The sequence below is a fragment of the Saimiri boliviensis genome, chromosome 1 (genome assembly GCF_048565385.1).
Source record: "Saimiri boliviensis isolate mSaiBol1 chromosome 1, mSaiBol1.pri, whole genome shotgun sequence".
NCBI lineage: Eukaryota > Metazoa > Chordata > Mammalia > Primates > Cebidae > Saimiri > Saimiri boliviensis.
This window is the reverse complement of record NC_133449.1, coordinates 194,343,618-194,360,992: the sequence shown is the minus strand read 5'-3', so window position 1 is coordinate 194,360,992 and position 17,375 is coordinate 194,343,618. Positions and strand designations below refer to the sequence as shown.

Sequence of the window (17,375 nt, the reverse complement as noted above, 5' to 3'; positions counted from 1 at the left end):
AAAGAGTCGGAGGAGATGGCTGTGGGGGTGGACGCTGAGTAAAGAAGGAAAAGAAAAGGGAGGGAGAGGGACCCTTTTTCCAAATAGAGAATTGTGGGGAGCCTGTTAAGATTGAGGATGGAGCCAGAGAGCGCCTGTTTTGTCAATTGAAACTAACCAGAATATGCCACAGGCTAGGGTAAAGGAAGTCGAAAACTTAAATGTATATTTGTGTGTGTGCGTGTGTGTGTGTGTGTGTGTGTGTATTTAAATGTGTACTGAAATACATTTTGACAAAGAAGACTCAGGTCTGTAACAAGACAATTAGTGAAACAATGGAAGACCAGAATTCTTTGATTTTAAAACCAAATATTTTCTTTAAAAAAAAAAAATCAGCGCAAAGAACCTGATATTTCATTTGCTGGTGTAAAAAGAGGGCTTTTCTGAAGGGATGGGGCTCCCACACAATATTTTAAAAAGCTCTAATTTGATTTGAATCTTTCAACCTTAGGCATGTGCTTGAAGGAGCCTGCTGGTACCTACATAAAGGGAAACACGTTTCCACATCATGCATAGCATGTTTCTGTGTCATGCTTTCAACCTTAGGCATGTGCTTGAAGGAGCCTGCTAGTACATACATAAAAGGAAACACGTTTCTATGTCATGAATAGCATCATGATGCTAGCTGGTTATTTTGCACATTAGTTGATGCAGTTTCTTTATAGTGTCATTGGTCTTTATATTTTCGTGTGTTTTTTTGCAGTGGCTGGTACTGGTTTTTCCTTTCCATATTTAGGGCTTCCTTCAGAAGCTTTGTAAAGCAGGCCTGGTGGTGACAAAATCTCTCAACATTGCTTGTCTATAAAGGATTTCTCCTTTACTTATGAAACTTAGTTTGGCTGGATATGAAATTCTGGGTTGAAAATTCATTTCTTTAAGAATATTGAATATTGGCCCCCAATCTCTTCTGGCTTGTAGGGCTTCTGGAGAGAGATCCGCTGCTAGTCTGATGGCTTTCCTCTGTAGGTAACCTGACCTTTCTCTGTGGTTACCCTTAACGTATTTTCCTTCATTTCCACCTTGGAGAATCTGACGATTACGTGTCTTGGCATTGCCCTTCTTGAAGATTATATTTGTGGTGTTCTCTGTATTTCTTGAATTTGAATGTTGGCCTGTCTTGTTACATTGGGGAAGTGCTGGATAACATTCTGAAGTGTGTTTTCCAAATTGGTTACATTCTGTCTGTCACTTTCAGGGACCTCAGTCAATCGTAGGTTTGGTCTTTTCACATAGTCCCATATTTCTTGAAGGCTTTGTTCATTCCTTTTAATTTTTTTTTAGACTTGTCTTCATGCCTCATTTCAGTAAGTTGATCTTCTGTCTCTGATATCTTTTCTTCCACTTATCAATTCAGTTAGCAATACAGGTAGTGCTCGACTTATGACCGTGGTTGGGACCACGGAACGGTCGTAACACAATTTGGTCATAAGTTGAGTAGGCTATACGTACAGTTGAAATGGTGCACATGGAGATGGTAGTGCTGCTGGAAGCTGGTCCGCACTGTTGTACACCCAGCTGGGCAACATTTGCGCTGCCAGACGCGGAGCAGTCGTGGCTAGTGATTGTGGTCATAAAGTTGAATGGTCGTAAGTGGCCTAGGTCGTAAGTCGATCAATGCCTGTACTTGTGTGTGCTTCCCAAAGTTCTTGTGCTGTGTTTTTCAGCTCCTTAGGTCATTTATGTTCTTCTCTAAACTGGCTATTCTAGTTAGCAGTTCCTGTAACCTTTTGTCAAGTTTCTTAGCTTTTTTGCATTGGGTTAGAACATGCTCCTTTAGCTTAGAGGACTTTGTTATTACCCAGCTTCTAAGCCTACTTCTGTCAATTTGTCAGATTCATTCTCTGTCCAGTTTTGTGCCCTTGCTGGAGAGGAGTTGGGATTATTTGTAGAGGCATTCTGGTTTTTAGAATTTTTAGCCTTTTTGCATTGGGATTTTTCATCTTCTTGGATTTACCTACCTTTGATCTTTGAGGTTGATGACCCTTGGATGGAGTTTCTGTGTGGGAGTTTCTTTTGTTGGTATTGATGTTATTGCTTTCTGATTGGTAGTTTTTCTTCTTACAGGTTCCTTTTCTGCATATCTGCTGCAGTTTGCAGGAGGTCGACTGCAGACCCTATTTGCTGGATATCACCAGTGGAGGCTGCAGAACAGCAAAGACTGCTGCCTGTTCCTTCCTCTGGAAGCTTCATCCCAGAGGGGCACCAACCTGATGACAGCTGGAGCTCTCCTATATCAAATGTCTGTTAACCCCTCTGGGGAGGTTTCTCCCAGGCAGGAGGCACAGGGGTCAGGGACACACTTGAGGAGGTAATCTTAGCAGAGCTCAAGTGCTGTGCTGGTCGAACCCTCCTTGTCAGGAACTACTGCTCTCTTCAGAGCTGGCAGGCAGAAATGTTTAATTCCACTGAAGCTACACCCGCAGCCACCCCTTCCCGCAGGTGCTCTGTCCCAGTGAGATGGAAGTTTTATCTATAAGCCCTTGACTGGGGCTACTGCCTTTCTTTCAGAGATGCCCTGTCCAGTGAAGAGGAATCTACAGAGGCAGTCTGGCCACAGCTACTTTGCTGCACTGTGTTGAATTCCACCCAGTCTGAACTTCCAGGCCTTTTTAGGGCTGTCAGAGAAAAACCACATATTCAAGCCTCAGTAATAGTAGACGCCCCTCCCCACCACTGAGTTCAATCCTCCCAGGTCCACTCAGACTACTGTCCTGCTGAGGGAATGTGTTCTCTTTCTGGGTCCATGATGGGGTGTAGTTTTAAGGGCAAAAATTTCCCAGTGCCATGCCCCCCTCCCATCACTCACCATCTGGGAGATTTAACGGTTTATGTTTGAATTTCGTGGGCAAGGGAAGAAACTAAGAGTCAATCACCCTGGCGGAAGTTTAAAGGAACTTCTTTCACTGGCCAGAGGAACTTGGGAAGGTGAGAATTTCTCCCAGGATAAATTCCCCTGCTCATTCACCCACGCCACCGGATTTCCAGCTCTCTGGAATCCCCTCCCACATGGTGGGAGTTCCCTTTCCCCTCTGAGATTTCCCCTCTGGAATCCCTTTCCACACTCTTTGCGGAAGTCTTTCTCTTCTCTTTCCTCTACCTAAATAAAATCACCTTTCTGCAACACTTCTTGGGTCTGATATTTACTGTTACGAGTGTATGGTGTACCTGCAGTGGTCCCATCGCTTATTCTTTGAGAGATTGGAGACCAAGAACCCACCGCATTCTCTTGGGGTAGCTATGCCTCACCAGCAACCAAGAAAAAACCCAGTTACACTGGCAGTGAGAATTTCAGGCCAGCAGTTCTTAGCTTGCTGAGCTCTGTGGGAGTGGACCTGCTGAGTGAGACCACTTTGCTCCCTGGCTTCAGCCCCCTTTCCAGGGGAGTGAACAGTTCTGTCTTGCTAGGGTTCCAGGGTGCCACCGGGGTATGAAAAACAAAACCAAAACACAAAACTCCTGCAGCTAGCTCAGTATCTGCCCAAACAGCCTCCCAGTTTTGTGCTTGAAACCCAGGGTCCTGGTGGTGTAGGCACACGAGGGAATCTCTTGGTCTGCAGATTGCAAAAAACCTGGGAAAAGTGTAGTATCTGGGCTGGAGAGCACAGTCCCTCACAGCTTCCACTGGCTAAGAAAGGGAGGCTCCCCTGCTCTTTGCACTTCCAGTGTGAGGCAATGCCTCACGCTGCTTCTGCTTGCTCTCTGTGGACTGCCTAACCCACTGCCTAACCAGACCCAATGAAATGAACAGGGTACCTCAGTTGGAAATGCAGAAATTACCCAGCTTCTGTGTTGGTCTCACTGGGAGCTGCAGACTGGAGTTGTTCCAATTTGGCCATCTTTCCAGTCAATCCTAAAAGCAATTTTTTTAGGCTCCCACATATGAGAATATGTGTTAATTGTCTTTCTGTGCCTGGGTTGTTTCACTTAACATCATAATATCATCCAGTTCCATGTTGCAAATGACAGGATTTCATTCTTTTTAAAGGCTGAAGATGCCATGATGTACAGATACATTTTCTTTATCCATATGTCCATGTAGGGACACTTAGGTTGATTACACATCTTGGCTATTGTGAATACTGCTGCAATAAATATTGCAGTGCAGGTATCTTGATATACTGATCTCACCTTTGGGTATATAACCAGCAGAGAATGCGGATTATACAGTTCTATTCATTTTTTTGAGGAGCCTCCATACTGTTCTCCTTAGTGGCTATAGTAATTTACATTCCCACCAATACTGTATAAGTGTTTCTCCATATCCTCACCACATCCATTATTGCCTGTCTTATTATAAAAGTCACTGAGACTGGAGTGTGGTATCTCAAATGCTTTGATTTACTTTACTCTGGTGATTAGTGTTGAGCATTTGTTCATATACCTGTTACCCATTTTGATGTCTTCTTGTAAGAAACATTTATTCAGATCTTTTGCCTATTTTTAATTGGATTTTGGAGGGGCTATTAAGCTCTTTATATAGTTTTTACTTCCTTGACAGTTGGGTAGTTGGCAAATATTTTCGCCCATTCTGTAGTATATTTCTTCACTTTGTTTCCTCTGCCATGCAGAAGCTTTTTAGCTTGATGTGATCCCATTTGCTCATTATCACTTTGGTTGTCTTTGAGGTCTTACTCTTAAGAAATCTTTGCCCAGCCCAAACTTTTATAGAAGAGATTGTCCTTTTCCGAATGCATGTTCTTAGTGCCTTTGTTGACTGCAAGTAAATACAGGAACTTACTTCTGGGTTCTCTATTCTATTCCATTCGTCTGTGTCTTGTTTTTATGCTTCTATCATGCTGTTTTGGTTACTACAGCTTTGTCGTATATAATTTGAGGCCAAGTAATGTGATGCCTCCAGCTTTGCTATTTTTGCTCAGGATGGCTTTGGCTACTCTGGGTCTTTCGGGGTTCCATAAAAATTTTAGAATTTTCTTTCCAATTTCAGGGAAGAATGTCATTGGTATTTTGATAGCAATTGCATTGAATCTGTAGATTGCTTTGGGTAGTAAAGCTATCAGGATTTTCTGATAGATTGGAATGGGTTGGAAGAGAGTCATCAAGATTCTAAGCCACTAGAGGGATGGATTTATCATTCTTAAGATGGGAAAACTGGGACAGGAAAGGAGGAAAAGTGTTTTATAGATCTAGATTCAAGAACTGGGAACAAATAGTTCGCCATGTTGGAAGAAAGACAGTTGCAAAACAAATAGAGTCATCTCAAAATCAATAGGACATCCTTTGCGTCTATCATTAATCACCTAAGATTCATGTGTATCATCTATGATGACAGAAGGAACTATGGGAGTTAATTTATAAGGATTCCTCTTAAGATTTTACTCACATACATGTTTTATTTTTCATTCATTAATATTAAATAAGAAAACGTCAGTAAAACTAATATCAGGTATCAACTTTTTACTTTCCATTTTTTCTAGAAATTCAATTTTTAAAAACTTCAGGCCGGGCGCGGTGGCTCAAGCCTGTAATCCCAGCACTTTGGGAGGCCGAGGTGGGTGGATCATGAGGTCGAGAGATCGAGACCATCCGGGTCAACATGGTGAAACCCCGTCTCTACTAAAAATACAAAAAATTAGCTGGGCATGGTGGCACGTGCCTGTAATCCCAGCTACTCAGGAGGCTGAGGCAGGAGAATTGCCTGAACCCAGGAGGCGGAGGTTGCGGTGAGCCGAGATCGCGCCATTGCACTCCAGCCTGGGCAACAAGGGCGAAACTCCGTCTCAAAAAAAAAAAAAAAAAAAAACTTCAAGATTTAAATTCAAATCTGAAAATCTGTCGTACCCCCTTGAGTTAGCATGAAAATGACTCAAGAACAGGGACTTTATTAGTCTTTTATGAGTTTTGTGTTATTCCAATATTGTAAATAGTAGGCATTCAATGTGAATGAAAGGTTATACAAACTGAAGTTTATACTTAAGTTTCTAAGGTTTTTGACATTGCCAAATTGCCCCCTAAAAGTGAGGTACCAACTCATATTCTATTCACCAAAATATGACAGGATTTCCCCACAACTCTGCAAATACCAAGATGTACATTATTTTTATTGTTGATAAATGTTAATCAGCATTTTTATTTGCATTTTTTGTAAACAGTGGGGTTCAAGATGTTTCATGTTTTATTGGCCATTTGTGTTTTTTTGTGAATCGAAATTTGGTATGTTTTGCCTATTTTTCAGTTGGTCTTTTCTTACCAATTGAAATCTTCATATATTTAAGACATTAAAAACCCTGTCATATGTTGCAAATATTTTCCATTACCTTCTGCCATATAAAAATTTAAACTATACAAAATTTCCTTTGTTTTTAGCTGTCATATTTTGCTAATCACAATTTCATTCACTCAATGTTACATTACTAATTATATTATGTATAAGGAAATGTACTAAGTATTTGTGTGTGGGTACCAAATAAAAACCAGACTAACTGGATACGTGGCTCTGAAGCAGTATGCAGTGAGTGTTGTAATAGTGGTAGTTTGCTCTAAGTGTTTGTATGAGAGAAAGGGTATCTTTTCCTACAATGATTCAGATAGCCTTTAAAAAGTCAAAGTCTAAATCAGGCCTTGAAGAGTTAGGATTTGAAAGAGTGAAGGTGTAAGTAAATTGCACAAGCAGAAGTAGGAAACAGAGAAAACAAGGCATCTTCAAAGAATAGTGAATAATCCAGTATGGGTTAAATAGTATTCTAGGGAAACTGTATAAATATAGTTTGAACTATATTCAAAGAGTAGTATTTGCTGAATTGTTTTCTGAATACTTTTAATTATGTGGCCTGTAGCTGGCTTCCTTAGTACCAAATGTTTATTTGGCATATTATAATCCTTGAAAAATGAAGGCTTTTCATGAAGAAACTGCATGAGGTTTTTATTTTCACACTCCTTCAACACCTAAGGCTTTCCCACTTTGTGTTACGACGCAATTGGTTGACCAATATCATATAATCTGAGGACTACACTGTACTTCTAGTAGCTATTTGAGGCCCCTTTAGTACTGAAACTTAACAGAAATCAGATTCTAGGAATTATCCAATCCCATTTTGATTTCAGATAAAACATTAATTTACTTTACTCCTTAAATATGATGAATTTATTATGAAGTGTTTGGCATAAAAATTGTAATATCATATACCTTGGGTGCCATTTTTCATTACTACAACTGACTTGGTGCTGTATCCATGGGCAAATGGCCTCCCTCCACACACCACTTCAAAATTACACCATCTATGCACAGTTAGCATGACAATATTGACATCTATTTAGTCAAAAACAAGGAAAACTTAAAATATCACCTGAATGTTCAATTTTTCCTCCAAGTTCAGTTAGACTTGAGAGTTTAAAAATAAATTGTGTTTTAGGTTCCAGTCACCCAATAACTTATCAGATCCAGGCTTAATTATTGTTTAATGTTGCAAATTTAGCGCAGAATGATTCTTTGAGTAAAGATCAAGAAATAATTAAATATGATTTGAAAAAGTAAAATGTTCAGACCAGGCATGGCGGCTCATGCCTGTAATCCCAGCACTTTGGGAGGCCATGGCAGGTGGATCACCTGAGGTCAGTCCAGGCTGGCCAACATGGTGAAACTCCTTTTCTATCGAAAATAACAAAACATCAGCCAAACGTGGTGGCAGGAAACTGTAATCCCAGCTACTGGGGAGGCGGAGGCAGAAGTGCTTGAACCCAAGAGGCAGAAGCTGCCATGAACTGAGACTGCACCATTGCACTCCAGCTTAGGCAACAAAAGCGAAACTCCGTCTCTCTCTCTCTCTCTCTCTCTCTCTCTCTCACACACACACACACACACACACACACACACACACACACAGCAAAGTCCTATGTATTCTTCAGAGTTGTTAGGAAAGAATACAAGGCTAGCTACATATTAAGCTAACCTTATATTTAATAAACTATTAAGTTATTTAGGTCAAAAGAGTAATTAAATTGATGCTACAAATTCAACTAGCATTTTTAATTTTTGAGATCTATCATCTGAAACCTCAGTGGCAAACATAATAAACAAATTCAACCTATTTCTGGTATTTGTTAAATATGCAAATATATTCATTTCCTTTAGTAAACTGGACAAAACTAGAGGACAGACCTTTTCCAAACTGAACTTAAATGATATAAATACTTGGAATTCTACTACATACCATTTGAGATTCTGTTTCGAAATTCCATTCACATTCCATTCAATTTATTAGAATGCCTTTTTTTCCCCCTTTTGAGATGGGGTCTCATTCTGTTGCCCAGCAGGGATGCATTGGTACAATCATAGCTCACTATACCCTTGAACTCCTGGGCTCAGGGGATCCTCTTGCCTCTGCAGCCTAATAATGATTTTCATTTTTATTTTTGGAGAAATGGGGGTCTTGTCTTGTTACTCAGGCTGGTGTCAAACTCATAGCCTCACAGAATCCCCACACCTTGCTTGACCTTCCAAAGTGCTGGGATTACAGCTGTAAGCCACCATGCCTGATCTGGAATGCTTTCTAAAAATAATGGCATTACAAATACAGAAGGAAAAAAAAAAAAGTTAAATCCCACTTCAAAAAATTATAAGTCTAATAGCATCAGTAAAAATGGTACTTTTAGTCACGGCATAAAATACACATTAAGGGTACCTTTCAATTATTGTGAGCTTTCAAGTTGGAAAATGCATTTTGAAACATTCAAAAAGATGTTACTGAGTTCGCTCATCAAGTGCTTTTGACACTATAAATGACAGAGTAACACCACAGTTACATCACTGAGACTCAAGAATCCTTAAATGATAGGGCTGAAAATAGGTATATGACTTACTTGTCCAGAATTTATGTTTCTGTATCCCCCCCAAAAATTGAACTATGCATATTGTCTAAAATTATAGTCTTTCAATCTATCAAACATGCTTGCTCTCCTGGCTAGATATTAGCTAAAAATTAGCAAAAACAGCCATTTCCCGTTATTCCCCAGCAAAGGTGTGAAACCAAAGTGCCTAACCTTTTCTGCCTGCTGGGCTGCCCTCTACTGGACTATCTGAGGTATTCAGCCAGCAGGTCAATGTGACTGTTGAAGAAGTAACCACCACAGACACAAATGTAAACATTTAAAAAAAAAAAAAAAAAAAAAAAAGGAACTCTTTAGTAAATTAACTTTTACCATGAAAACAACTTCAGTCATTTTGAGAACTGGTAATCAAGACATTTACACAGCCTTTGTCTCCTTTTCAACCTTAGAGGCAGATCTCCAGCAATAATTCTAATGGGTAGGAGCAATGGGTATAACGACCATCTTTTATGATGATTTATATATTAATACAAATCACATTTTTGTGAGTCCATTCACGCTATGGATGTTTTCTTATGCACAGAGTAGACACATGCTGAATAGATGACATCTGTTAAGTCTCTTGCCACAAGCATCAAAACTTTTCAGAGCTGTCTCTTCTGTGAAAATCCATCTCATGTAGTAAGTTGATTTTCTTTGTGGTTCATCCCCATGCCTGGGATTTGCAGTAATGTAGAACCAGTTTACCATCACTGCCAAAACACTACAAAAAGAAAAAAAGGCAATAAATCAAACTCAATCTTTATTATTCTTAGATGAAACTAAGAAAATAAACGCTATATGTATCATAAATATCCACACATGTATATTAAATTACATATGTAAAAGGCTATCTCTTTCAAAGGACGCCTGTTATATCAGACACATATTAATAATCGTTAAGTATTTAATAAAATCTATCCTTTAAGCATCTTAGGTATGAATGAGCTTACATACTTTAATCCTGTCCTTCTCTACATCTCAGTGTATGTCATTTCAGCTGTTTTCTAGTACTGGTGCTAGTATATGTACTCTATTGACTATTGCCATGAAACTGTAAGATGTTGAAAAGGTCACTGTTATGCTGTTTTTTCAATTTCTTGTAAGCAGATTTGGATGACAGATTATAAAAACAATGTAGAAGAAATCAAATGTAGATAAAGAAAAAGCCTTACTGAGAATCACAAAGATGACTTTGAAATATAATTTATTCCTTGGTTCTTCAATCATTGTATTATTACTTATTAAGATCCTACTATGATCAAGATATTAGAGAGGTAATAGAACAAGAAAGTCATCTTTTCTATCCCAGACGATGAAGAATGGCATGCCACCACTTGAAATAAAATGTGAATTAACAATACTATACAATATATATATTATACAGATGTGCATACTCCATTAAGGAAAAAACACAGTAATTTCTCTTTTTTATTTTTACCTCATAGAGAGTTCCAACTTCTTGGTCTGGGGAAGGAGCAAAGGATTGATTCACATAAATAAACTACAAGAAAGGGGAGGAAAACAGAGATGTTTATTGGTATCCTGATTAATCTGCATTTTTCTGGGTTCCAATCAGCTAGCTATTTTGTATCATTTTCACAATAGAAGAATCTTCTCTGAATTCCTAACTTTTCTAAAATAGACAATTTAAAGAGATGAAGATCTCATTTTTCCTCCAGAGGAACAAAAATAACACAATTTAAGTTCCCAGAAGAGTGGTTCCTAACTTTTTAAAAGTAAGAAACTTTTAAATATTTTTTTATAAATGGCTTTTGAAGGGCTGGTTATTCAAGAAATTACATTATAAAAATTTCCCCACTTACCCATAAAGAATTTCTCCTAAGAAAATTTCACACAAAGACAAAAATCAATCAATATATTTAATATTCAAGATAGTTTGTGCATTTTCTTTGGGTAAACATATGCCATATATAAATTTTTTATAAAGTCATTTTCAGGTAAATGAAGCAGGAAAAAAGTACCATAATTAAAACCTTATAACCTAGCTCTTTGAAGGATTCACTGCTCAATGTTGTAGTTTAGTCTGTTTTTACTAAAAATTTCTAGTACTTCAAGTCACAGTGTCAAAGTGCCTTCTAATAATTTGCTTTTCGGAAAACACTATTTGCTTTAATATCCGAATTTGGGACTAAAATGTCCTGAATTTAACATAGTATTTTTTTTTTAAGCCAGTTATCAGAATAGTTGGTTGACAGATACTATTTTGATCACCAACCATGAACAATCAATACCGCTTGCATCTCTCTTAGGCAACACAGTGTGGTGAATAAGTATATAGGCTCTACTGAGACACATCTGGGTTTGAATCCTGGCTGTAAGTGCAAATGGTATGTCTCATCCTGTTTCCTAATTTGTAAGATACAGAAAATAATAAGACCATTGCTTAAATGGGAAAGCATAATCATATTCACTACAGAGGCTTTAATTTTACCCATATAAAATTTTCATAGGTTAAAATGGTTGAATGATGGCAATTTTATATGGTTTAACCTACTATGTACTGGTATCAATCAAGTCCTTTCAGATTATTGAATGAATATAGGCAATACAAAATTTCAAAATTCTTAATATTAACACGGAACACAGTATCATCTTTTATCTTCACGTATTTCTAAACTAATGCATTAAATCACTCATCACTCTTATTTTACCAATTCCTCATGTTGCGTCCTTAGTAGAGACATAGCCTCTGCTCATTTCTCTTACGTGTAGGTCCTCATTCCCCTGACTTTTCCATTTCGGTCTCAACTCCAGAAAACGTCCTCTGTTTGGGAGTATGGAAACTATATGCACTTGGATGACACTAAAACTTCTTGCTCATCTCTGATAGCCCCCCCTTTAATTAAATTCTACATGGCACTCTTATAAAACAGATGCTTTTCTCACTCTGATTTATCACCAAGGGAGACACTCACCTGTAAAACTCAATTATTCCCAATTCCTTTTCCCAAACAACTTTCCTTGGAGAAATCCCTTGCTTTATGCCATTCTTGTCTCAAATAACTTCTAGTTATAAACCTATCTTGCATTTACTTTTTTAATATGAAGTCCCTTTTGTGAGAGCACTTACAGCCAAACTCTTAGATCAGAGTCAGTTTTGTGCTCCTCATTGACAAAAAGAAATTCCAAAATGTTCTGCTTCAATGATAGTTAACTTGTTTTCCCCATCTACAAACCAAATATTTCCCCCAGCGCCCCCACACAAAAAATTCCTGATTTTATTTAAAAAATACTTAGTGATTCTTCAGCTACCTATCCACTCATTCTCTTGAGTTAATACTAGTTAATACTATCCAAGATTGTGATCTATTTGCAGATAAAGGTGTCTGATACATATAAAAATATGAATATATAAAACACTTAAAATGCTGAATACATGTAGACATTTAAATTTCTGTAGTCAAATGTCAAATTAAAATGCAGTGGCATTTAAAGTATTAACTTTTACAACTGCCACCGTGAAGTGCTTAATGTGTACTGTATCATGAATAAGTATATATCTCTTAGTTCTTTCACAGTATACGGCAAAGATACATTGCTTACGTCAAGAAAAATAGGAAAAATGTAATTGCTATCAAAACAAATTGGAAAAACCCAAAACTTCTGTAGTCATGTACAGATAATGTAATGTTCTATGACAGATTTTTCTGCACGAGTATTCAGTGACTTTCTGAGGAAAGCAATACAGGAGGCAAAAAAGAAAAAACAAGAAAACCACACAAACTCGTTGACAGTGTAAAAAAAAAAAAACCTAAAACATTTCATTTCAGAATTCTCCAGAAAATCCTTCAATAAAGTACATAAATTTCACTAACAAGCGATAAGGTATGGCATGGTAGCATACTCATGTAATCCCAGCACTTCTGAGGTGGGCAGATACCTTGAGCTCAGGAGCTCGAGACTAGCCTGGGCAACATGACGAAATCCAGTTTCTACTAAAAACATAAAAATTAGCCAGGCATAGTGGTGCACTCCTGTAATCTCAGCTGCTCGGGTGGCTGAAGCAGGAGAATCACTTGAACCAGGAGGAGGAGATTGCAGCGAGCCACTGCATTCCCAGCTTGGGCAACAGAGTGAGAACTTGTCTCAAAAAAAAAAAAAAAAAAGAGAGAGGGAGAGATAAAAGGGGATAACCAAAGCAACATGTGTGGCTCCATATGCATTTCTATAAACAACCGTTATTCATTGTTGCCTAGGAACTATCGCAAATTTTTGTAGGAAAACATCACCACTGGTTTCATACCAACTGTTCTGAGGCCACAAGTTTAAGAAACTTTTTGATGAAGTCAATGAGTCCTTGGATGGTTCGTGTTCGCTCTACTGCCCACTTCTTTGTTTTCATAATAGGAGTATCTCCCACAGCTTTCAGCAAAATGTCAACTGTAAAAGAAGAAAAAAATTTACTGACAATTACTTTGGAATATCTAAGGAGAATGAAATATAAAAGACTTAGAAGTCAGAAATATTTAATCTACATCCATCTTAGGTATTTATGATACAAAAGATACCTCAGAGATGTAAAAATGTTAAGATTCTTTTTCATCTTTCTTTTTCTTGAAACTACAAAGTTTTCATAACAGGACTGATTTTTAAAGTGCATTTTATCTTAATAGGCATTCCAAAGAGAAAAAATACAAATAATCAACAAATAAAAGTTCAAAAAAGCAAAGTAAAATAATGTCATGTCCCTTTTCACCTACCAAACTAGTAAAAATTAGAATAATTAACAGTGTAGATGATACTACTATTGATAATATGAAATGGTATACACTTTATGGGTATACAATATGGCATGCAATATGCTAATACAGATCCCAAAGAAGGCATACTTTGGTTCAACAGTACTTCTAGGAATTTAGTCTAAGAAAATAGGAGATGTGTAAAAATTCACTTAAAAAGATCTCACCTCCATTTAAGCATTTACTTTTATATGAAACACTGTAAACCTAAGTATCTAGCAAGGATATTTGGAGATGACTGATTAAAAGATACTATACTCAATGATAGAATGTAGTAAACAGCACACACTTTAAACTGCCTGGGGTTCAAATCCTGGCTTTGCCACTTGCTGGGTATATATGTGGATAATTTAATCTCTCTATGCCACATTTTCTTCATTTGTAAAATGAGGATACTAGCACCTACTCCACTGCATCGTTGCCAGGAGTTAACACATGTTTACAACAGTATCCAGCATACGTAACTCATACTTAACAAACACTAAGATTAAACAGCCTTTAAAAAAACACATTATAAAAGTATATTTAATGGCAGAGAAAGTTAGAAAAATGTTCTAAACACAAAACATGTATAATATGATCTCAATTCCATTAAAACCATCATAAACACATTCACATAAATATTGCAGAATATGCACCAGAACGTTATTTCTCAGTAGTGACATTATAGGCAAGGATTACTTTGTTTTACTTATGCTCTTTGTAACTACCAAATTTTCTACAGTAAACTTTTTAATAAAGGAAAGCAATAAGTTTTAACAGTAAAATAGAACAAAAGGACAAAAAGAAGTGGCAAAAGGGAAATCTTAAGGTTTCAATGATGCAAAATACAGATATGCAAAATCAAAGCCTATGAATCTGTCTCTTGAGTAAAGTTATTTTGCTTAAAAAAAAAAAAATCTGGCAGGGCGCAGTGGCTCACTTCTGTAATCCCAGCACTCTGGGAGGCAGAGGTGGGTGGATCACCTGATGTCAGGAGTTCAAGACCGGCCTAACCAGCACCGTGAAACCCCCTCTCTACTAAATAAAAAATTAGCCAGGCATGGTGGTGCATGCCTGTAATCCCAGCTACTCAGGAGGCTGAGACGGGAAAATCGCTTGAACCTGGGAGGCAGAGGTTGCAGTGAGCAGAGATTGTGAGGCTGTCTCCAGCCTGGCGACAGAGCAAGATTCTGCGTCCAAAAAAAAAAAAAGACAAAAAAGCCATCTACAATCAAAGGCTACACACATTGAAAGCAAAATAGTGTATTGCTGCCCCCTAAAGTTAACTCTATTCTATTACACCCTTCTTGCTCCATTCTATTGGTATTGTTGGGGCCGAATGGAATCAGAGGTCAACTTATTCAAGTTTACCCCTGGAATGAAGGCAGCTAGAACATACGATGCACACACTTTATTTTCCTGCTAAAGAACTACTTAGCCATCCTAGGTCCCAGTTATCTCGTGAATAGGAAGGAATTTGGGGATAACGAGGATTTTGATTAGCTTATCCTTCATACCGCCCTTCACTGCTCCCTCAATCCCCTGGGACTATCAATAAATCAATTAATGCAATTAAACATTTCCAGAAAGTGAAGCAGAAAATATTATGAGTTATGCTACCTAAAGAAGAAGTATGAGACAGCGAGAACTGGATAAGGAAAATAATTATAGCTGCCCTCTCTTTAAAGGTGATTTGCTTTAGTTCTGAACTCCGGATACACATTAGAATCAACTAGGGGAACACTTACTCCCCAGGTAACCTAAGGTACTGCCAGTGCCACAACCTTGGTCTGTTTCAACCATCTTTATTCTGTAGATTAACACAAAGGCTGAGGATACAAAACAGTTAAGCTGCTTTCATCAGAATATCCTCAACAAATGATAACTACCCTCAAGGTAGGAATTCAATAGTGAGAAACTAAGTTTTATATTGGAGAGGCAAATTCAAATGCTAACAAGAGCCAGAAAATAAAAATCTGATCCTTAAATGACAGTTCAATTTGCAAAAAAAACATTGTCCAGACCAAAGAAACTATGCCCTCGAGCAATATTTACATCGTAAATCACTGTTATTTTAGCTTCTGTTTTACACAGCTATCATCAGGGTCAAGTAACAAGCTTTTGACTAAGACTGTTAGACCTTAAAATGAATCTCGGAAAGTCTGCTCTTGCCTATAGCAAACTGGAAGAAAAAACGCAACAAAAACCTGTAAAACCCGCGGAATTCTTTTGAATAATGATTCTAACGGCTATCCACACAATCATAGTGTATCACGTGGAAATGGCAGTATGATTTAAAGGGGAATGGGGGGCAGTCTTGGGAGATAATTCTCCTCCTCAGCAGCAGAAATTGAAGTTCGATGAAAAGGCAATGACACCATTGTCTTTTTTTTTTTTTTTTTTTTTGCGACGGAGTTTCGCTCTTACTGTCCAGGCAGGAGTGCAATGGCGCGACCTCGGCTCATAGAAACCTCCGCCTCCCGCATTCAAGCGATTCTCCTGCCTCCGCCTCCGCAGTAGCTGGGTTTACTGGCTGGGTTTACTGGCGCGCGCCATCACGTCCAGCTAATTTTTGTATTTTTACTAGAGGCAGTTTCACCATGTTGGTCAGGCTGGTCTCGAACTCCTGACCTCCAGTGCTCCACCTCCTCCCCCCCACCTCCCCGCCCGGCCTCCCAGTGATGTGATTACAGGCGTGAGCTACTGCGCCCGGCCAGAGACCACAGTCATTTTAAGATTGTGAACTGGGAAAACTAGTCTAGGACAAAATCAGCCTCTCTGCATCGAAGATGTTTACATGCTGCTTTTCTTATAGGCAACTCAACTCTACAGAGTTGAGAACACGTTTAGAACACGTCACCTTAGCAATCTCTGTATTTTACAAAGGCGAACTAATTCTGAAGCAATAAAAGGTTGAGGATAGCTGGTTCAAGCAATGAAATAACTCACAAAGGTTCCAAAATGTGTTTCTTAAAAAGGGAACATTTATGCCTTTAGTTTTTCCTTAGCAGTCTTCATTTTGCCTAAGATTTGCGTTTTGGGTTTTTGGCGTGAATTTACAACAAATTGGGAGGGGGAAAACGGTATATGAGAGTAAGTCGGAAGGCGTGAATTCGAATCCAGCCTTTGCCAATGACCAACCCTACCACCTTAAAACATTACTCAAATAATTAGCTCCTGTGTTAAGTACCTGGAACTACCGAGACCCCCACTCAGTTCCCTCCCTCCTTCACAGTCTGGCCAACTCTGAATACACCGTAAAAAGAGGCGTAGCATCCAAGTATCCCGCGCTACACGTATAGATAGAGACGGTATTTTAACACTCAACTCAAAGGTCTTAAAAATCGAAAGTACACTTCTTTCCTTCTGACGAGACTGGTCAAAGTGTACGGCCAGGACTAGTACTCCTCTAAATTTTGCTTCTTTACTGGTCACCACCCCTAGTCGGATGCAATCTGAACCTCCCGCCTCTCTGCCCGGAAATAAACTTCTGAGTTACTTTTTTTCTTGGTGTCGCCAGCAGGTTCCTCTATTCCCGGGGAAACTGCAGCGGAAGAAGGAGGCTCCGGAGTGGTTATTTCTGGGGAGACCTCCGTAAGACCCTCGCCTCCAGCAGCACTTGAGGGAGGAAGCTGAAACACAGACTGCGGCTCCTCCGCCATCTTGCTCGGAGAGACAAGACAGCGGACGTAGCGACTGAGCGCATGCACTGGGCGTGCTTTTCTACAGGGAGCGACCCAAAGGAGGCGCCAGAGTAGGGGGACCCAA

At 38.7% G+C, this 17,375-nt stretch overlaps 1 protein-coding gene across 2 annotated transcripts; it reads right to left on the bottom strand.

Annotated features, from left to right (window-relative positions):
* Positions 1 to 5,795: 5,795 nt before the first annotated feature.
* Positions 5,796 to 17,305, bottom strand: ATG12 (autophagy related 12). Of its 2 annotated transcripts, XM_003920681.4 has the most exons (4): positions 17,107 to 17,305; positions 13,130 to 13,266; positions 10,304 to 10,366; positions 5,796 to 9,586 (listed from the first exon to the last, which is right to left on the bottom strand). In XM_003920681.4, the coding sequence occupies exons 1-4, from the start codon at positions 17,267 to 17,269 to the stop codon at positions 9,527 to 9,529; spliced, it is 423 nt and encodes a 140-aa protein (XP_003920730.1). In that variant the 5' UTR covers positions 17,270 to 17,305; the 3' UTR covers positions 5,796 to 9,526. The 2 variants fall into 2 exon arrangements, with proteins under 2 accessions (XP_003920730.1, XP_074238514.1); XM_074382413.1 differs by lacking the exons at positions 5,796 to 9,586; positions 13,130 to 13,266 and having other exon boundaries at positions 10,305 to 10,366.
* Positions 17,306 to 17,375: the final 70 nt, after the last annotated feature.

Bases quoted from the DNA above. Each gene is read 5' to 3' on its own strand.
- ATG12 (XM_003920681.4), bottom strand. From the start codon at position 17,269: ATGGCGGAGGAGCCGCAGTCTGTGTTTCAGCTTCCTCCCTCAAGTGCT. The intron at 13,267-17,106 runs GTAACTCAGAAG...CTTCTTTTACAG, and splicing joins TGGCGACACCAAGAAAAAAA to TTGACATTTTGCTGAAAGCT. The intron at 10,367-13,129 runs GTATGAAACCAG...CCTTTCTTGTAG, and splicing joins TTGTGGCCTCAGAACAGTTG to TTTATTTATGTGAATCAATC.